A 21,495-nucleotide genomic window follows, 5' to 3' on the forward strand; every position below is an offset into this window, starting at 1 on the left:
TATTGCTTTGAAGTTGGGTTGGGTTGGTTTTCTCTCGGCCACCACCTCAGATTCCTGAAAACTTTCAGAGCTGGTTGAAGAACTCTTGAATCACCCCTACCCCCATCTCTGGTTTTTGAGCTTGTGAAAACTAAATCTTAAACTCATCCTACATTTTCTACTCTAAGCTTCCATCTGTCCTGACTAGGGATTAAGCCTGACTAGGGATTGAGCACTTAAGCCATTCATTCACTTTCAACCCACAAACCTTCCCTGAGTTTCCCTAGTTGGTACAGATAGCAAGGAAATGAATTCAAAACTCTTAGCTTTATGTGAGAGTCCTCAGTGCTGGGAAAGTGGTAACACAGCAGGCACAAGCACTTTCCAAGGAAATTGATTTTATTAACTATGTGGATCACACACATTGAAAATTTCAATTTGGCATTTCACAGGCACACTGAAGACAACAATAGCCAATCACTCAACTATGCAGGGAAACACATTGCCCACTATAGTGTGTAAAGGTCACAAGATATAAACTGGAAGATATATCTGGAAGATAACTGGACAAGGAAACTACCTTTTTAGGCTTTCTCCCCACATACACCCCACTCCCAGCCTGTCCATTTATCCTCTGAATGCATGATATTGTATTTAGATGGGGGTGGGGGATCCAGTTTCTGGTAGCAGACACTGCAATTCCAGGTTTGCCATTCTGGGAATGGGTGTTACAAAGTGCACAGCTACAGAGAATTCTCAGCAAGACTGAGGAGAAGACAAAATTTGGGAATGCAATACTGTAGAGAGGAGCATAGTCAGCCCAGCTTCCCGGACAGCCACAGCAGTCTTTGGGATCCCTAACTACTCTGGCCACCCTAAGTTAAAATCTGCAGGAAGGTCTCACATTGTAAGATGCCAGCTCCTGAACATGCACATTTTGATATTGTAATTTATAAGAAATATATATTTGTCACTCAAAAAACCAGAACATATTTCTCATACATATTTTGTCTTCACCCCCAGTTTCAGGCTCCCAATAAAAATCTTTAAAAAATTTTTAAGTATCAAAAGAGGAAAGCGTCTCTTGTTATGTTAATGAGGTAACTTGGAACACCCCCCCCCCCAACTACCCACCCAACAAGGCTGGTGGGGACTGGTTGTCAGGGAAACCCAGCATGAATAGATTTCCTAGGAGGGCAGAAGGCTGAGTTCAATTGCCAGTGGCAATTAATTTAATCTATCGTTCGTATGTAATGAAACCTTCATAAAAACCCAAAGGAGGGACTCAGAGAGCTTTTGGATTGGTGAACATGGGGAGATCTGGGGACAGTGGCACACGTGGAGAGTATGGAAGCTCACACCTTTCCCCTTCCCTTACCCCACACATGTCTCTTCCAACTGATTTCTCTGAGGCAGAGCCTTTTGTAACCGATGACCTAGTAAGAAATGGGTTTTCTGTGTTATATGACAGTCAAACAAATGATCCATAATCAAACCTGAACAGTGGATCATGGAAACCAGTAGCCACGAGTAGTCTTGGGAGACTAAGCCCTTAACTTGTGGAATCTGATGCTATCTGTTAGTGTCAAAATTGAATCAAATATTTTTTGGATTCTCATCTGAGCTGGTTCTGAAAATTGTCAGTTGGTGTGGGCAAATCTCTACACACTCACATTTCGGAAATTGGGTCCAAGAATCCTACAAAGGTATAGAGAGCAAGGCCTCCAAGCTAAAACTTCCAATTCAGATTTAAGCAGACTAAGTGCATGAAACAGCAGCTGGACACCATCCACTCCTCTAAATCCCTACCTCATAAACCAGGGAGGGATAAAGAGAGGTGAAGCAGTCATGTTTGAAAGACAAAGCTCTCTTCATTTATTTGTTATAAGGAAGAGAAGGAGAGGAATGTGAGGTCACAGCATGACTGCATGAGGCAGTGCCAGAAACTGGTATTCACCAGGCCCTTACTCTGCCAGCAGGTCTCTCTGGAAGGGATGGCCAGTTCACAAACACTCTGGATGGCCTCTTTGCCCATCATAAAAATGTCATGACTGTCCCCTTCTTGCCAATCTGCCAGGGCTCCACAGGGTAAAAGCGGACAATTATCCTTCAGGAGATAGAGAAAAAAAATATCATTAGTTCCTGATGGAGGAAAGCAGTAGAAAACCTGAGGGCCCATCACAAAGTTGGAACCTGACTAATGCAAGGGGGAGGGAGCAGAAGGAAATAACATGACCATTAACCCAGCCCTAGAGACTCCTAGATCAGACTGCTGTGGTGCATATCGGAAGCACAGACCTGAGGTGAAGATACAGAAATTGGGCCCATTGTGAGATTCCACATAGTTACCCAAAATCAGCAGCAAGGAGGCCACTCCACAAAGGAGTGAACCCCTCCCAAAGAGAAAAGAACTATATGAGCACTGGCTCAGGGCAGCACCTGTGACTATGCAGGCGCTTTTTTCTACCCGCTCTCTCCCTCAGCAGGGCAGCTGCCTCCTGCCTGCCCATGACCTGAACCATTCTGGGACTTCTCTGCACTGACCTCCCTCAAAGGAGGCTGCTCTCCTAAGGTCACCTACCTGCAACCATGCTGGCTTCTCTCAGCAAAACTGTCCCTTTGGGGCAGCTCCTCCTGTCCACTTGCATCTATGCAAGTGTTTTTCTCTGTCCCTGCTCCTATTAAACCTACTCCTTAACTGTAACTGATTCTCTGTTATATTTCCCTTGCAGAGAAATTCCCCTGGGGAACTTGCTGCATGTTGCTGAAATGGGAGCTCTGGTGAAACCTTTCCCAGAGTGAACCCAAGAACCCCAAACTCCAAAAAAGACATCAGTTCCTAACTAATGACATTAGTTCCTAATTAACAACTCAGTTCCAAGACCCCTAACCAGGCTCTCCCATCATGGGATCCCAAGGACAAACTGCCTTAGCCAATAGGCATTGTTCAAGCTGAGTTATCCCACTGAAATTTTCCCCTAACTTCAGGCAGGATAATGGGCATGTCAGGGGACAGGATGCTGCTGGACCTGGACATTCAACACACCAGTCTCTGGTCATTGTTTATTTTGTCTATGAACTCAGAAGGGTAACCCTCCCTCTTCCAAACTACCAGCTCCCTGAGGGCATGCAAAGTGCCCCAGGCATCTTTGTTTTCTCAAAGCCTGGCTCAAACCAGTCATAGGGTGACCCCAAATAATGTTCTAGAATGAATGACTGTCCCCTCTCACAGAAGTGAAAAGAAGTTCATGGTGAAGAGGACCAACATACTGGGGATAACCTGTGGGGTGAGAGAGAGGCTCTGTACCTTCTCTAAATAGGCCAAAAGAGGTATCTATCTCATGGGAATGGAATGCCTGCATGAGTGTACACAGACAAGGGGAAAGAACATGCAAGGATCAAATGGGATTATGCGTATAAGGTACCTATGGTGTAACTTGGCTTATAGTAAGATTCACAAGTTACTTACTGTTAGTATAATTATGTCTCAGGCCTCCCGGTGGTTAAGTCTCAGCACTATCAAGCTATGGGCAGCCATTACAGCATGAGTTCTATTCCTGGCCAGGAAGTTGACCCACATGGCCCAGCAAACCTCTGCTGTCTCTCCCGCTGCTCCCCTCAGCAGTTTATTTCAGTAGATCTGCCTGTTCTGCTCCCCACTCTTTCTCTGGTGAATCCTATCACATATACACCCTCTCTGTACATCTGACCTACTTCCCAGGTCTTGTATTCATAAACAAAATAAATCTTTCAAAAAAAAAAAAAAAAGAATTATTATGTCTCCCCAGTGACAAGTCTGAAGCAACCAAGAAGCATGTCCATTCCTCACCAGACTTCCTGGGCCACTAAAGGTTCTGTTCTAGAAGGTTCTTTCAAGCTTTGGATGCCCTTAATTTCTCATAGGCTGGGAATCGGATCAGGGATATTTTTCACACAAAAAGAAAATTAACCCTGCCACAGAATCCCAGGTCTGGGACCTATAGAGACTTCTTAGGGGATCACTGTATTCATGACCCCCTAGCCATAAAAAGAAGACCACAAATCATTGATGTGCAGTTCTAAGTTTGTCTGGAGTCCACCCAGTGTGCTGTACCCAGAACCCAGGTCTCCAGAGCCAGGTCAATGTTCTTTCCACTACTCTATGACCCTCCCAGGAGCCTCATCTCATCAGGGGCCCAGGGTTGGGTCACAGGCCCAAAGGTCACACAGCTTCAGGACTTAACTCAAAATTCCTCTTAACCAATCCTGAAAAGTTCTAGGAAATTATTCTTTATATTATTTTACATTTGTTTTGGTTTTATATCATATTTATTTATCTCATTTTGATATTTGTTCTTACTCTCGATGTGGAGAAGCCTGAAGGAAGGTGAAACGACCATGACTGTGCTAAGTAACAACATGCTAGACTGCCAGTTGCCAAGATACAAAGCACACCAACTCACATGACCTCTGCAGGCCCCCCAGGGAACAGATTCACAGAAACACTGAAGTAGTGAGACATGCCTCCCCAAAAGTGACAGGGACCACTGCAGAGGGGGGAAGTCAGTCCATTCAGTTACCACTCTGAAGGTCAGACTCACCAGCAGGGTGGAGGGGTAATGGGGCCTTTCTTGGACAGAAGGAGGAATGCATTGACTCCCCCATCTTGAGAAGGGACTGAGGTGGAAGCCTGTCCGAGGTGGCGTGGCCGTCCCAAGCGGGTGGTCTCCCTGCCCCTACACACCTGTCCTGGCCCAGATTCAGCTCCTTGGTGAGGAACTCGAAGAACCGGGCGCTGTGGCTGCGGTTCTCCTCTGCGGTGCCCACCACACCTATAGAGGACACAAGCAGCTGCGCGCAGGGTTCGGAGGAGCCATTGACGGACATGATCAAGCCTGGCCGCACCGTGGCGTTCACACGCTGTGGGGGACACAAAAGTTTCTCCTGAAATCGGAGCAGGCAGTCCTCACGCCGAGGTTCCGCAGGGTCCGAGCGCGGGCACGAGCACGGTCCTCGCAGGTCACGTCGGGGTCGTGGCTGCGAAGCTAACAGGGAGCAGGCTTGGGTCTAAGGGGACGGGGCCGCGAGGTCCCCGCGACCTGTCAGAGCTTGGTGGGCGAGTGTGCGCGCGGGGGGGGGGGCGGGGGGGGGGCCCTGGGAAGAAAGTCAGGTCACGGTGGGGAAAGACAAGCGGCGTGGACAAAGCCCTCCCCCATCCCACTGCTCCCGGGCCCCGGCTCACGTCCTCGGGTTTGCCCAGGATGGCAGCCGCGGCCCCGCACAGCCGCTTCTCCAGCCCCGCCTGCAAGCGGCTGGCGGGCAAGTTCGTCTCCAGATCAACAAACGGCATGTCGGGTGGGAGAGGGAGCCTGCGGCCGTCGGCGAGGAAGAACGCTCGGAGGAGGGATAGGTGTCCCCTGGTGCCGAGGAATAGGAAGCAGCGGCAGGGCGGCCTGGACACAGGGCTCCCCATTGGCTGGACAAGCACGCAGCGCCCCGCGATTGGCTGGCTAGGCTACACCCCCTCGAGTTCGCCGGCCCAGATTTCCGGAAGTCCATCGCCCTCCTGCTCCCGGGAACCCTTCCCAAGCAAGACTTTGGACGCGCGCTAGTCCCGCCCCGCTCCAAACTGGCCCGGGTTTCTTCCGTTTCTTTGTGGCGCTCAGATCATTTGTTTTCCTTTGGGAGTTCTAAACACTCTCAAAATGCATGCACATATAGGGGACTTCCCCAGGCGAGACACTTATTATATCCCCATGAGGCTTAACATATTCCTTGAAGGAGTGGCCATCCTTTCAAATCATCTTCACTGCGGAAATCTCGTGCCTCTCATCATCAGAAGACCTGGTGAGGGGTAGTGGGCGCTGGTGGGGTTGTGCAGAGAACACTGGGTTGACTACATCCCTGCCTGGCTCCGACAGACCTCTGTCACACGTGCTGATAGCACACTTTGCCTTAGAGTGAAGAATTGTACAATAGGGGGTAGGAGTCAGGTTTCAGCAGAATTCCCAGCAATATTTATGGTACCCCTGTATTTTTATAGGCAAAACAGAAGTGTTATTTAAAATGTGGGAATCTGTTGGTGTGGCTAAACATGGTACATACACTCATTAGCCTTGTGAGGTTGTTTGAGTTGTACATGAAAATATAATTGAAGTTGTGTAGGTACGTATGAACAATCTCAATTACACTTATAAAATTTTATGAGTGTACATATTTATGGAGCCTCCATGGGGGACTGAGAGGCTCTATTGGTGGCTTTGCCCGTTAGCTCTTTATTGCATGACTATATTATCAGAGGTAGGTTGTCATACACCTGAAGGGAAAGGGGAGGGTCAGGCTGAAAGCCTGGGACCCAGCGTGGGGCATGGAGCACACAATGTGGGCATTAAGAACAGGCATAAGTGAAGACGTCTCTTGGCAGCACCTGGAGGGCTAGAAGATAGCCTGGGACTTCCATTCCTGCAAGGGGATTCACCTGGGGGGTAGAATTACACCCCAGTGGAAGGAGAGAAAACTAGGACGCCAAGGTCATTACTAATTCAAACATCTCTTTATAAGATCAGTAACCTGTGCTCAGCCCAGGGGATATGGAACCAGCTCCCTGACAGGACAAAGAGAAACACTGGGATGAGTGTTTCTCATCCTGAGATCACCTGACTCGTTCTAGGTTGGGGATATGGGGCCATCTCCCTAGAAAAGTAACACAGTGGCAAATGCCAGAAAAAGGCTCTGGAGGTAGCAGAAACTGAAATGACTCAAGGCAAGGAGGCCAAGGTGACAGCTGGGAGAGGGAGGGGAACACGATGGACTACATATGTGTGACCACAAGAGGGCAGCAGTGGGAACAAGGCCTCCAATGCAAAGCTCAAAGATTTGTACTTTCACCCCAGGGCAGAGAGGAACCAAGGAAAATTTCAAACAGAGGGACAGGGTTAAATATGTTTACTAAAGCTCTTTCCAGAGGTCACCTGGAAGTAGAAGCGAAAGGGACAACGAGGAGTGTGAAGAAAAGTGAAAGAACTGATACACGGAGGGAGCTATGAACCAGAAACCACACAGGGGTTCTTGCTCACAGTCAAGTTAGGGGACACCCCAGCTTTTTATTCTGAAAACGGTCTTTATTGTCATCAGTGGCTCTGCAGGCCCAGCCCCTCACTCAATGCAAAAAAACCTGCACCAAAGGCTTCAGCTTCTCCTTCATGGCAGTGTCTGCTGGAGGCAGGTCTTTGGCTTTCATGATGGCTTCGTGGGCCTCCTGGAAGAGGTCCTCCCCCACCGCAGCCTCTACACGCTGGCGCCAAGCATCCAGCTTGGGTCTGCTTTTGAAGACTTGACAGCCAGCGCTGACAGGCTATGGGGAGAGGAAGGCAGGTGGAAGGGTTGGACATGGTCAAACACAAGGCATCAAGACCTGGCTTAGTGATGGATTTTCCCCTTTGAAGTCCCATTTTATAAACGAGGACTCTCAAGGGGAAGTGACTCATCAAGGGTCCCATAGGTAGAAAGATCACAATGAGCTGATACTTTGGCTCCCTCCCAAGACACCTCACTGCCTGTGGGCCACCCTTTGCACAGCACTTACATGCATCATCTCTGTAATGGCTACCAAGTCAGCCACTGTGATGTGGGGCCCAGTAAGGAAGGCTTGGTCCTTCAGGAACTTGTCCTCAAGCAGTTGCAGGCATCTATCCAGCTCAGCCAGCGTGGATGCCAGCATCTCAGGGGGCACTGTTTCTCCCAAGAACACAGGGATCAACATCTGGTAGGTGAGCAGCAGAAGAGAGGGCTCAGGGCTCAGGATTTGGTTCCTGCTCCCCCTCAGTCCATCACCAGTTCTCAGATTTCCCATCATGCCCACCCACCCCTTCCCCACTAGTGGTGACTACTAGCTCAGACCTCATCTACTCAGCCTCCCTAGGTCCTACACAGGACAACCAGGGAGACCTTTCTACAATTCCAGTCTGTCCATATTTTCTCCCCATATGAAGCCTTCCATGGCACCTCACTTCTCTCATCATAAAGGTCTTAACACAACGCCCATTCTCTCCCCAGCAGTCATCCTCTCCTCACTCTCCACCCAGTCATCCTCTCCTACTCCACCCAGGCTTCTCAAATGGTAATGTACATGCCAGTCCCTCTGGGATCTGACTCAAGTGGCATTTCCCACAAGCTCCCAGGTGATGCTAACCCCCAGGCGTGTGGCCCACACTAGGAGTAACAAAGGTCTATATACTCGCTCTACTTGACTTCTCTCCATTCTGTCCTTAAATGCACCAGGCTCCAACTCCCACTACCTCAAGGAAGATACTTTCAAGGTTACAGAAATAGTAACTCAAAGCAGACATTGCAAAAACCTCTGCATGTTTCATAAGCAAATATGGTAAGCATGTGCTGTTTTCATATGCATTTACTTGATTTTTACCAAAGTTAAATGTGTTTTCAGCCATTTATTGACCATTTCTCTCTGTTCTTCAACTAAATCTCTGGCCTGGCTTCTTGTGCTTGTTTTTCTCGTCTACCTTTGTCTGATAGGTTTATAAGAGCATCTTAAATATTAAGAACATTTCTTCTTTCTCACATCTTTGCCAAAATCCTCCCACATTTTTTGCTCTTTTTAATGCTTTTTCTTTATTCAAAACATGCAAGTTTTACTAAGTTTTTCCTAAAGTTCTTCCACTGTTATTGGCCTTAGAAATCCTTGTATACTCAGAAATCAGATCAATATTTAATGAAATGCCTCCTCTTTTCTTCCAGTTTGAGTTTTTTCACTTAACACCATGTGAAAAGAATGTATAAGGCAAAACAAACATTTTGGCTTTTTCTCCCCCAAAAAGCAATATTCCCAGGAAGCTCAAAGAGTACAAAAGTGCATGGGACCAGTATCTAGAGCTCAGGAATCAAGGCATATCAGAGGAATCACTTCCTAACTGTACACCTCGGCTATCCCTCTGGGACTAGCTGATTAGACTAGGGAGTCTCCGGCATGCTAGAATTTGGTGTTTGAAGGTCTCAAATCTGCAGGAAAGTTTAAAAATAGAAAGTATCATCCATCCTCTGAGCATCCTGGGCCCTCCCCATCCCCTGTGCCACACGATCCAGGCTCAGCCTACCTTCTGCCACATGGCCCGGGTACAGCAGCTCCGAAGGCCTGTGTGCTGCCATGCCAGGTACTCATCCACACGGGCACGGGCCTGTAGGTCCTCAGGGTACCAGTGGTCTGGAGTCTTGTACTTTCGACTCAGATAAAGCAGGATGGCCACACTGGGGGACACGGCAGGGGCAAGACATCCCAGTCATGTTGCAGACACACCAGAGAGTCAGGTCCCGAGTAGGGAAAGCTGCGTCCCCGCCCCCCACCACCCCCGCTCACACATCTTTTCTTAGCTCTGTGAGTAGAGGATTTCACAATCTCCATGGTGCAGAGCAGGAATGTGAGTCTCAGAGAAATTAGGTGTCTGCCCAGGGTCACACAGTTCTATTTGGCCTATTCTGCCATGTACAGTAAGGGCATGCATATATGTATGTGTGTGTATTAATTATACATGTAAGGGGAGCCTGCATAGGCCTTGAAGGACAAGAGCAACTTGGATATCACTCCCCAATATATCCTTGTTCCTGGCATGGACACGCCAGGAGCAAGGTCAGCTGGCCCTCATGTTCTCCTGGGTCCGGAACAAGGCCTCCCAGATGACATGGGGCACCGTTCCCAGCCCTGTGCCATCTCCTCTCCACCTGCCCTAAGACTCCAGGCCCCTCGCTCAGAAATCTCTCCCATATCTTCCTTACCTCTCTCCCTACCGACATCAGGCCTGGCTGAAGCATACTGACCCCCCAGAACACCATGCCTCCATGGGTATTGGCCTGTCCAGCGACCTCAGGCTCTGTAGTTTTAAGTAAAGCATGAATCTGGCTTTACTATGGAGGTACTATGTGGGCTCCAGGAAAGAATGCCACTATTCAGCCACCAACCTGGAAGCTGGCCTGGGCTCTCGCTTACTGTCTACCTTCAGCCCTTCAGAAACGTCTTCAGCTCAACCTTCAGGAGCAGCCAGAATAGACCACTACCTCTCCTGTATCACCACCAGCAGCCTGGTCTGAGGTCCCAGCACCTCTCGCTCACCCAGCAGCCTCCCCACCCATCTGGATGATTCCTTTAAAACTCATGTTGGATCACAGCTCTCCTCCACTTAAAGTTGGACCTCACCTCCTGCTCTTTCCCCTCACTTACCCAGCATGCTAACCCCTTGCTCTTCTGCCTGTACCCAAGCATCACCCCACTTAAGCTCACTGTTCCTGCCAGTCAGAACTCTCATACCTTGCCCCTCTGGTCCTGCGGGTCTCTGCTCATGTGCCATGTCCCTGTCTCAAGGGAGCCTTAACTCAAAAGCCTACTGATAATTGTACCCAACCCCATCTTACCCTATTTGTTTTCTCCATGACATCATCACTACCTGATGTTACCCATTTACAAAGATTATTGACAGAACCCCATTCTAGAATGTGAGTTTCATGTAGAGAAAGGCTTAGAAGTGTGCACTGATCTAACCATAGGGCTTAGACAGTTCCTGGCCCAGATGAGTGCTCGCCAATCAGCCACTGAAGGTCTCTGGATATTCCTTCAATTTAGGGAAATGCACTTGCCTGACCGTATTTTCAGCAGACACGGTGGCTCTATAGTACCTGGTATGGCTGCTGCTCCATAGTTAGATCTCTCCTGCCTGAGGTCTGAGTTGGCAGTGAGAAGGTGAAGAAGCAGATGGAGACCTGTGACCTGCTACAAGTCCCTCCCTCTCCTGGCTTCATCTTTGCAATGCAGGGGAAGTAGGACTTCACTAGCCCCTCCCAGCCCTGTGCACTTTCTGCTTCAGCCCACTCTCTACCCTGGGGCTGGCAAAAGTGCTCGGGGTACATAACCTACAACCCAAGCCGTCAACAGTGAACATACAGATGGCTGCTGACTGGCCCCACAAGCCCAGGTTACCTCTCAGCCAAGGTGAAGTCCTCATCTTTTAAAGCTGGTACCTTTTTTAGAGGGTTCACCTGGGCAAAGGCAGCAGTGTGGTGCTCGCCTGTGGGAGAGATCAGTGAGGTGATGGGGGGGGGACTCTGGGCCCTTTGAGGTCTTTGCCATACCCCCACCTCAACATCTAGGCACCAATGTTCTGAGGCCCCAGGTGGGGCAACAGGAAAAGGGAAGCCACTCTTCTGGTCATTGGATCACAGACCCTGCCTCCACTAGAGTCCACCTTCCCTGCTCATATGCCAGGACCCCTTGGATCCTGGGTCAAGCAGTGTCATCATGGGCCTGGGCATGGAGTAGGCTGTGAGTCAAAGTTCTCTTCCAGAGGGGATTCCCAGTATGACTCACTTCTGCATACCCCAAGCAGGGCCAATGCTGGAGGACACACCACACAGTGTGTGCAGCGCCCAAGCCTGCAATGGAGCCAGGCTCTGGTCTGGTTAAGGACACACCGGTGGGCCTCTCTACTCTTCTATTGAGTGGACAGAATCACCCCTACCTACTCTCCCTACAGAAACTGCTCAGCCCCTGTCCCAAGGAATGCTGGAATGACCAAGCCAGGTGGAACAGCAACAGTTCATGGCCAGGCTGGGTGCACCACGAACAGAAAATGGGTGGCCCCCTAGCTTGACCGAGTTCTGGCTCCAGAATTTCCCCTACAGTCCAGCTACAGCCCTGCCCCCACTCCACTGGATTCTGAAAACGTCAGGAGATCTAGGCAGGGTCGAGAGCAGTAAAGAGGACGGACACCCAGGTGCAAGTGAAACACCTTCCCCCGATGGCAGGTGCAGAAATGCTGAAGATGGGAAATACCCCTACTAGGAAATAGAGTTTCATTGTTCTCTCCAAATCCTGCGGCTGAGGTATCCAGGTCTTCTCTCCACTTCCTTGCACAGCACCCTCGCTCGACCCTCCCCAACGCCTACCTGCCTCTTAACCAGCATTTTGAAAAATGTTTCTATTCTCTAGACAAAGGTGGCAGCTCTCTGGAGAGTCTGTTCTTCCCCCAGTCTGTCGGCACACGCTAGCTGGCTGAGGCGACGCGGCGGAGTGGGGCTCGCTCTGCACGCAGGCCACCCAGACCCTCCGCCGCCGGCCGCGCCTACCTTTAAGCAGCTCCACGGTGCGCAGCTCGAAGGGGATGCCGTTCTTCTTGGCGAAGATGTAGACGGCGCGGCAGGGCTGGGACAGCAGGTCCAGGTAGAGCTCCAGGCCCATGGCCGGGGCGGCAGGCAAGCCCGAGGAGCAGGATAGAGTACTGTACCCGCAGGAAGGAACTGCCGGGCCACCGAACCCGCTGTCTCGCGCCGTCTCCAGCTAGCGCGCCTGGCTCCCGCGGCCCCACCCGACACCCCCGCCCCCCGCCCCGCTCACACACACACACACACACACACACACACACACACAAACACACACACACCGCCCGCTCCCGTTGGACGGCTCCGGAGAACTTTGGGCCAATCAGCGAAGCCTCTGCTCTCCCTACTTCCCTCTCCGGAAGTCTGGAGTGCTAGGCTCAGCGGGCGCGAGGAAGGGAAGGGAAGGAGGGGGCTGGAAAGGGCCTGGCAAAGATGGATGTCGTTTCTGGAGAAACTGGGTTTCGCAGCCCAGCCATACCTCTTCCCTGGACCGCGAGGTCTACCGTCGTCAAGTGCGGGGGTGGTGATGGCAAACAGGACCCGTCGTCAAGTGCGGGGGTGGTGATGGCAAACAGGACCCGTCTTCAAGTGCGGGGGGTGGTGATGGCAAATAGGACCCTAGAGGAGCTTCCAGTAAAGAAGCTCGGTGAATTTAGGGCGGTAAAGACTGGACAGCGATCTGGAACAGTCGGCCCAAGCCACCCCTCCTGCCCTCCAAGAGGATTTGTGGGAGGTGGGGCTTCTGAGCCCCGGGGAACTGAAAGGAAGGAGAAAGTAAGTGCCCCATCTCCCCTGGGTCCAGTGACCTGGGAGGAGGCTGGAGAGGGTGTATGAACGCTGATGCCTGCAGGTGCCAGGCCCACACCCCCTGGAAGGAATAAGCCGCCTCACCCTAATCCTGGCGTCATATTCTCAACACTCTGGGAAGTGGAAGCCCTGTGGGTTTTACAGTTTACAGGGGAGCTTACAATGTCCCCACTTCTTTCCCACATTCCCCTTTTAAGAAGACCACTACCTGCCCAAACCCCCAGAACAAGCCTTGCTGGCCTACTGGTACAACCCTGTCACCAGAAGGGTCCACTTAACTTACTGGCCTGTTCACAAATAACCTTTGACCCGATTACTGCAATATCTAGTTTCCCTGCTTTCTTCTTGGCTGCCGTGTAGTCCAACCCCCCACAATAGCTCAGAATGTTCTAAAACATAATCTGAGCACTCCATTCCTGCTTGTGTGTGGGTTTTTAAAGATTTCGTTCATTTATTTATGTATACAAGAACTGTGTGTAGGGGAGGGAAGGGGGAAGTATGAGAGGATTCACAAGTGACAGAGTGGGAGCAGAACAGTCAGATGGACTGAAATACACTGCTGAGGGGAGCAGCAGGCTTGACAGGAGAAGTCTGCTATGCCCTATGGGTCAGTTCTCTGGCTAAGGATGGAACTGAACTCAGCTTTTTAGTGCTGGAACTTAACCCCTTATACCACCAGAGAGGCCCTCCTGTTTGTGTCTTATAGAGCCTAAGCACAGCCTTTAAGGCCCTGCATCACTGAGACTTGATCAGGAGAGCTGCCATTTACATTGTTCCCTCCTGACCAATTCCTCAGAACAAATGCAGGAGTCATGGTCTACAGAACTTGGTACCAATGGGTCATGTCCTGGGAGGCTGGCCCAGCCAACTGATGGGTCACCATTCCTATTGCTGAGACTATGTGGGCTGCTTGGGCCCCTGTGCTCTCTGACAAGTTACTCACTCCAAGAACTCAACCTAAAAAACAGGAGGTAATTAAAATATATTGATGTACTTGGGATAAAAGAATTGCAATTAAGAGAACACATTGTCCCTAAGAGGAACAAAAGCTAGGGGGTTTTGTAGAAAGAAAAGAGGAAGATGCGGTAAATAGTTTTTAAAAGGGTTCATCTCATGCTGTTGCCAGGAAAATGCCAGATTCTTTCTGCCTGCCACAGCTGTGAAAACCAAAAGATAAAGACCAGGGAGTGAATCTTTAATATGCACTTCAATAAGATCAGCAAGCTAATCTAAGAATGGTAGAACATCATGCTCATGCTCCAAGGAAAACCATTCTAACACCTTATCTCAAACAAGCAACTTTATAGTGAGTTAGACAAAGACAGTTAATTATCAGTGAACAGCCTTCACTCCTTGCAATTAGCAATTTCTGGTAGTTTTGTGGTGCCCTATGTCTCTTTTCAGCTCCTCGTCTGCTGACATCTGGATTTAGAGCACAGTCACTCCTGGGATGGCTCAGTCTCTGACAGAAATGGCATCCATCACTCTTCCAGGCACCTCCTGGACTAGGAAGTTAACTCAAAGCAAACAGGTCATAGGTCAAATAGTAGATGTACATGCAGATTCCTAACTGTGCATAGTGGGCACATAATGATGACAAGCTTAAGTACTCTTGGCTATACATAACTAGTTATTGATTCTATCCTCAGGTCAAAAGTCTGAGCAGTATTTTTTTTTTAGAGATTTATTTTCATTTATTTATGAGTGCAAGAACTGGGGTGTAGGCCAGAGGCACAGGGGGTAAGAGGATTCACCAGAGCTGGAATGGAGAGCAGAATAGGCAGATCTACTGAAATATACTGTGGGGAGCAGTGGGAGAGACAGGAGAGATCTGGTGTGCCATGTGGGTCAGCTCTCTGGCTGGGGATCAAATTCTTATGAACTCAGGCCAGTGGCTGGTGATCGCTTGATAGTGCTGAGATTTTAACTCCTGTGCCATGAGGAAGGCCCCAAATAGTTGTTTTCTTGACAATTTCTCAGAGCAACTGCAGTTTGACCCAGTCCAAACTGTCTACCCAGGTTGAATCTAAGGATAGATTCAAGCTATCCGTAGATTCTCCGGAATGGGTGCACCAACATTTTCAAAAAGCTGCTTATGTCAGCTTTTACAAACTTGAAAGCTAGAGGACATTTATTCATTCTCACCCATCCAGGAAAACTAACCCACAGGGCCTAGGGAGGGGGATCGTTTTTTAGACAGAGACAAAGACCAGCACCAGTAGAGACAGAAGGTGAAATAAATCACACATCAGAGTTAGAAGCAGGGGTTCAGGCTGAGCTCAGGTTTATTTCCCAAACTGAAAACAAAATGCAGTGATTAAAGGAGACAAGGTCTGGGCATGCCATCCTGATCATGGCTTCCAGGCAGCTACGGACGGCGAGCTGGGGTTAGGGATCTGGCCCGGGAAGCAGAGGTGCAGTGGCTGTGAACAAGCCACTCCTGATTGCAAGCCTGCCTTGCATGGCACTTTGGAAATAAGGGTGCTTTGTGAACTGCTAAGAACAGTGGCTGGGTGAGGCTTCATGGCTCACTGGATCATGGCCAGCACTCTAGACTTCAGTGTCGGCCTTATCGTGGGGTCTGCTGGTAGAGAGTCCTTGGCCTTCAGGATGACCTCGTGGGCTTCCCTGAAGAGGTCCTCCCCCACTGCTGCCTCCACACGCTGGCGCCATGATGCCAGCTTGGGTCTTTCTTCGAAGATTTGGCAGCCGGCACCCACGGGCTACAGAGAGAAAGGAGACAGAAAGGGAGTGGAAGGGTGAGGCTAAGGATGGCAACATCTGGTTTGAGGGGCTATGGAGCTCTGAAAGAGGTTTAGATCCATAAGCACTGTCGTGGTCAGATTAAGGGTGGCGTGAGAAGGACTTCAGCAACCACCCAGCCGCACCCTCCCACACACACCTAGCAGGTCCAACCTGTCCACAGAACTCACATGCATCAGCTCTGTGATGGCCACCAGATCAGCCAGAGAAATGTGGGTCCCTGCAAGAAAGGGCTTGTTCTGGAGGAATTTGTCCTCAAGCAGCTGCAGGGACACATCCAACTCTGCCAGTGTGGCTGCCAGCACCTCAGGAGCTACCTGCTCACCCAGGAAAGCAGGGAACATCACCTGGTGGGAAGGCAGGTACAAAGGATGTTAGGACCAGCACAGCCTGGAGGCAACCCAACCCCTCCTGGGAGCTCCTCCCAGTTACTCGTATTTTTCTCCCATAGATCTGCAGAGCAATGCCCAAAGGACCCCTTTCCCACAATATTCCTGCTCCCATGATCTCTGACTGAGCCCTGGGGACATCGGACAGAATGATTCGAAGATACATGAACAATTGGTTTCATACTTTGGGGGGTGGGGAGCGGCTCAGGAATCTTTATAACCGCCATTCTCATATAGTATAAATAACTAGGAAGATGGGTTTTTAAGGTCCCCACTCTGTCATTTATAACTGTGTCATTTAGAGCAATACTCAAACCTCCCAAGCCTCAACTTCCTCATCCATAGTAAAGGGATAATGGTATATAATTCAGCTTGTAAGTAAGAAAGTGAGGCCCAGAGATTACCAGAGATTACAGTCAATTTCTGAAGAATGCAAAGCCAAAAAACGACTCAGCCAAGCATAGAATAGATGTTTTCTAATCCAATAAGCTATGTGGGACTAAGAAAAACCAGAAAGAGGTCATCCTTGGTGGTGCAGGGCTTAAAGCCTTGGTGCTATCAAGCTATCACCAGCTACTGCAGCATGAATTGATCCCAGGAAGCCAGTGATGGGTTAATAACATTTCTTTAACTGTCAATCATTGACATTTAAAAATAGAGGCATTTCATGTAAGAGTTCCAAGTTCCAGCTTCATTTTATTTTTTTTTATTTTTAAAGATTTATTAATTTATGCATACAGAACTGGGGTATAGGCCAGAGGTGCAGGGAGGTGCAAGGATTCACTAGAGACAGAGCAGGGAGCAGAACAGGCAGATGGGCGAAGTACACTGCCGAGGGGAGCAGCAGGTGAGACAGGAAAGGTCTGCTGTACCATATGGGTTACCTCCCTGGCTAGGGATCGAACTCTTGCGGAAGAGCTGCAGCTAGTACTCTTCCTAGTACTGCACCTTAACCCTTGCGCCACCAGGGAGGGCCCTCCAGCTTCATTTTAACTTAAAATGTGCTAGTCTCAGAAGGCCAGTATTTCTACTTGGCATTCCTGGTAGGAGAAACTGCTTCTTTAGGAGAGACACAATGGTGTCTTATTCTACTGGACACCACACAGCACACCTCCTTCATTTAGTCCTTCCTGGGCTTCCCTGGTGGCACAAGGAGTTAAACCCCATAGTGCAGTCTTTTGGCTACACTATGAAGCTATCAGCAGCCACTGCAGCACAGATTTGACCCCTGGCCAGGGAGGTGACCCACATGGCACAGTAGACCCCTCCTGTCTTGTCCGGGGCTTCCCTCAGTAGTATATTTCAGTAGATCTGCCTGTTCTTCTCCAGTCTATCTCTGGTGAATCCTTTCATCCCCTACACCTCTAGCCTACATCCCAGCTCTTGTATGCATTAAAAAAAATCAGTCCTTCATTTATTATTTGCCTGATCCCTGCAAAAAAAAACAGTCTACATTCTGTTTCACTTTCTCTTCTGTTTCAATTTGGTGGTTTCAGAATTCTTAGGGTTTTGGAATGTTTTTGTTCCCCTTTAAATAAATAAATTCTGATTCATTCATATCATAAAATGCTATAACATCATTAAAAATAAATGAAGTCAATTTCTGAAGAATGCAAAGTCAAACTATGGAAAAATGTAAGATCAGAATGGTATGAGTTTTTATATCAGATTTTAAACACTCAAAACAAAAGTTAATTTGCTTTTGGCTACACATAAGTATAGTAGCAATGTGTGAAACTGAACTGGAAGACTTGGCACCAGATTGGGGTCAAAGAGGGAGGTACTTTCTCAGAAAATAGTGAGGTTGACAAGGAAATCTTTCCACTTTTGTTATGTTTTTTTTTCACGTGGAAAAAAATGTGATAGGAGATAATACAGTCCATGGCCCAGAATCAGTCATATACTTTAAAAGCAACAATCATTTTTTAAAAAATTATTCTCATCTTTGAAAGTTGGTATTCATATATATTTATAGCTACATAGTCTGCACTAGGTGAGAATGATGGCCAAGAATAAACAATATAATTCAAATTTTAAAAATTGTTCTCATTATAACACTGGAAAGAAAACTATTTTCTTTATATTCATCAAAGAGTTTTGGAACTTTAAAAAAAACAGTACATATATATATTTTTTTATTCTAGTTTTATTACACACACACACACACACACACATCTATATATCTATATCTATCTATCTATCTATCTATACAGAAAAGCCTAAATCTGCACTGTCTGACATGGTAGTCACTAGCCACAAATGGCTGCTCAACTCTTAAAATTCAGCTGATCAGGGCCCTCCCTGGTGATGCAATGGATTAAAGCGCAGTACTATGATGCTACCCGAATCCACTGTAGTATGAGTTCAATCCCCAGCCAGGGAGGTGACCCATATGGTGCAGCAGTTCTCTCCTGACCTGCCTGCTGCTCCCCTCAGCAGTGTATTTCAGTCCATCTACTTATTCTGTTCTCCACTCTGTCTCTGGTGAATCCTCCCACCGCCCCCCCATACCTCTGGCTATCCTCCAGTTCTTGTATGCATAAATAAATCTTTTTTTAAAATGTGCCTGATCCTAGCTGAGATAACCTGCAGTGTAAAATACCTAGGATTCTGAAGACTTACTACAAAAACAATGCAAAGTATCCATTAATAATTTTTTATTAATTACATAATAAAATGATAATAAAAATTGTTATGGTAAAAAAGCACACAACATAAATGTATCATCTTACCCATTTTTAAGTATACACTTCAGTGGATTAAGTATATTCACACTGTTGTGCAGCCATCACCACCATCCATCTGTAGAATTCTTCACCTTGCAGAACTGAAACTAGGTCCCTGCTAAATATTAACACTCAAATTGCCCCCTTTCCCCAGCTCCTGGCAACCACCATTCTACCTTCTGTCTTTATAAATTTGACTACTCTGGGGACTTCATACAAGTAGAACCATATAGTATTTATCTTCTGCAACTTGCTGGTTTCATTCAACATCGTGTTTTAAAATTCATACATGTTATCATGTGCATCCACATGTTATTCCTTTTTTATGGCTGAATAAGTTTCCATTTATTTATCCACCTATCAGTGGATGGACACTGGGGCTGCTTCCACCTTTTGGTTATTGTGAATAATGCTCTTATGAACACAAATATTTCCTGGATACCCTGGTTTCAATCATTTGAAGTACATACCCAGAAGTGGAATTGCTGGGTCATTTGGTAATTCTAGTTTTAAGTTTCTTGAGGAAATACCACATATTTTCTATAGCAGCCACACCAGTTTAAATTCCTATCAACAGTACACAAAGGGTTCCAATTTTTTCACACCCCTACCAGTACTTGTCATTTTCTATTTTTAAAAAATATATAACAGTCCTCCCAATGGGTGTGAAATGACCTGTCTTGGTAGTTCTAATGCAAGCCCTTCATGGGGTATTCATTAGGGATTTCTACTCTTCTTTCATACATAATGTCTGGCACACAATAATAAATTACAGCACATGCAAAGAAAAAGGGAGATGTGACTCAGAATTAAGAGGGTAAAAAATAACCAATAGAGGCCCTTCCTGGTGGCATAACTGATTAAAGCACAGCACTGTGAAGCTAGCACTTCAGCATGAGTTCAATACCTGGCCAGGGAGGTAACCCACATGGTGCAGCAGATCTCTCCTGTCTCAACCACAGTGTACTTTGTCAATCTGCCTGTTCTGCTCCCCACTCTGTCTCTGGTGGGTCCTATCACCACCCCCTGCACTTCTGGCCTGTACCCCAGTTCTGTATTCATAAACAAATATATCATTTAAAAAATAACCAATAGAAACAGACCTGCAGAAGGTCAGATATTAAAATTAGTTGACAGTTTTAAAAATTAATTATGAGTAAGTAAAAGAATTTAAAAGATGGACTGAATGAGTGAACAGTTGCTGAATTTCAGTAGAGAAATACAAACTCTAGAATAAAGAACCAAACGAAGTTTCTAAAACTGCAAAATAGAAATCTCAAATAAAGACTGTAGTAGATGGGCTTAATAGCAATCTGGGCATAACAAAAGAAACCAGTCAGGTCAATAGAAACTATCCAAACAACAAGAAGAAAGCAGGGGCGCCTTGACCCTTTGGGGTGATGTCCACACTGACCGTCCTTTGAGACCTCACCTTATGCCACAGGGCCCGAAGGCAGTTTCTTCGCAGGGTTTGATGCTGCCAAGCCAGATATTCATCCACACGGGCACGGGTTTGCAGGTCAGGTGGATACCAGTGGTCAGGAACCTTATACTTGTGGGTCAAGTAGAGCAGGATAGCCACACTGCAGGGAAGGGGAGGACGTGATGGGCGGTAGAAGAGCACTGTGTCAAGGGTTCACAGAGCTCCTTTAATCTTCCTGACAGTGTGCCATGGTATTTGCTTCCTTTGCCAGACAAGAAAGCACAGCTTTGAACAGTGAAGGGTCTTGGCCAAGGCACAAAGTCTTTGTTGGTCGAGCTGAAAGTGAAAGTGCTGCTGACGCTAATACCCAGGCTCATCCTATCACCTGGCAAAATTCTGTAGCAATGTGTCCTGCCTGCTAAGAGCTGCCTCGGATCAGAGAGAGCTTCCTGGAGGAGACAGCATCAAAGCTGTGCCATAAGAAGCTTAATTCTTTTCAGTCCATATGCACCGCATCATCTAGCTTTGAGAGCAACTGTAGGTGACTGGATTGCTCAAAACGTTTTCCTGTCAGGTCTCTAAAGCATCCTGTAAGAAACACTGAGGTGATGTAGGATCATGAACAGCAGAACAGACAAGAGCTCTGTAGCTTTCCTTCCTGGGTTATGAAGGCTGCACGGTGTTGGGACAGGAATAGATCTGGAAGGCCACAGAGGATGTATGAATTTAGGGATATAGAAGGCTTTCAGGAACCGAGGGAACCACAAGGTCTGGGCATACCAGCCAAAAAGCCTAAAACCCTCTGTACCTGCCACTGGCCTGTATTCCTATTAGAAGTCCTGCATCCAGAAAAAAGAACTCTCCTGCACTACTGGTGGGAATGCAAACTAGTATAACCACTACGGAAAACTGTTTGGAGGTTCCTCAACCTGCTTAACATGGAGCTTCCCTATGACCCAGCAATCCCACTCCTAGGTATCTACCCAAAAGACACAAAAACACTGATTCAAAAAGATACCCGCACCCCCATGTTTATTGCTGCTTTTTTTTTTTTTCACAATTGGACAAACATGGAAGAAGCCCAAATGCCCAAAAGTAGATGACCAGATAAAAAAGATGTGGTACATATATACAATGGAATAGTACTCAGCAACCAAAAGAAAGAAACACATGTCTTTTGCAGCAACTTGGGTGGAGCTGGAAAAGATCATGCTTAGTGAGATAAGCCAGAAAGAAAAAGAAAAATACCAGATGGTTTTGCTCATAG

General features: G+C 47.7%; 2 protein-coding genes across 2 annotated transcripts in view; both read right to left on the reverse strand.

Annotated features, from left to right (window-relative positions):
• Positions 1–372: 372 nt before the first annotated feature.
• Positions 373–5,408, reverse strand: LOC101634918 (D-dopachrome decarboxylase-like). The gene is made up of 3 exons (XM_004680924.2): positions 5,201–5,408; positions 4,703–4,878; positions 373–2,086 (listed from the first exon to the last, which is right to left on the reverse strand). Exons 1-3 carry the CDS (start codon positions 5,306–5,308, stop codon positions 2,014–2,016), a joined length of 357 nt encoding a protein of 118 aa, XP_004680981.1. The 5' UTR covers positions 5,309–5,408; the 3' UTR covers positions 373–2,013.
• A 1,650-nt stretch (positions 5,409–7,058) lies between these two features.
• LOC101626790 (glutathione S-transferase theta-1-like) overlaps positions 7,059–21,495 on the reverse strand; it is an 18,672-nt gene continuing 4,235 nt past the window's right edge. The window contains exons 2-6 of the mRNA XM_004681098.2: positions 12,088–12,193; positions 10,943–11,030; positions 9,072–9,222; positions 7,544–7,720; positions 7,059–7,312 (exon numbers count right to left, since the gene is read on the reverse strand). Coding sequence (XP_004681155.1) covers positions 7,118–7,312; positions 7,544–7,720; positions 9,072–9,222; positions 10,943–11,030; positions 12,088–12,193 — 717 coding nt within the window. The 3' untranslated portion in view covers positions 7,059–7,117. The remainder of the gene's footprint in view (positions 7,313–7,543; positions 7,721–9,071; positions 9,223–10,942; positions 11,031–12,087; positions 12,194–21,495) is intronic.

The sequence above is a fragment of the Condylura cristata genome, unplaced genomic scaffold (assembly GCF_000260355.1).
Source record: "Condylura cristata isolate star-nosed mole 26May11 unplaced genomic scaffold, ConCri1.0 scaffold00011, whole genome shotgun sequence".
Taxonomy (NCBI): Eukaryota; Metazoa; Chordata; class Mammalia; order Eulipotyphla; family Talpidae; genus Condylura; species Condylura cristata.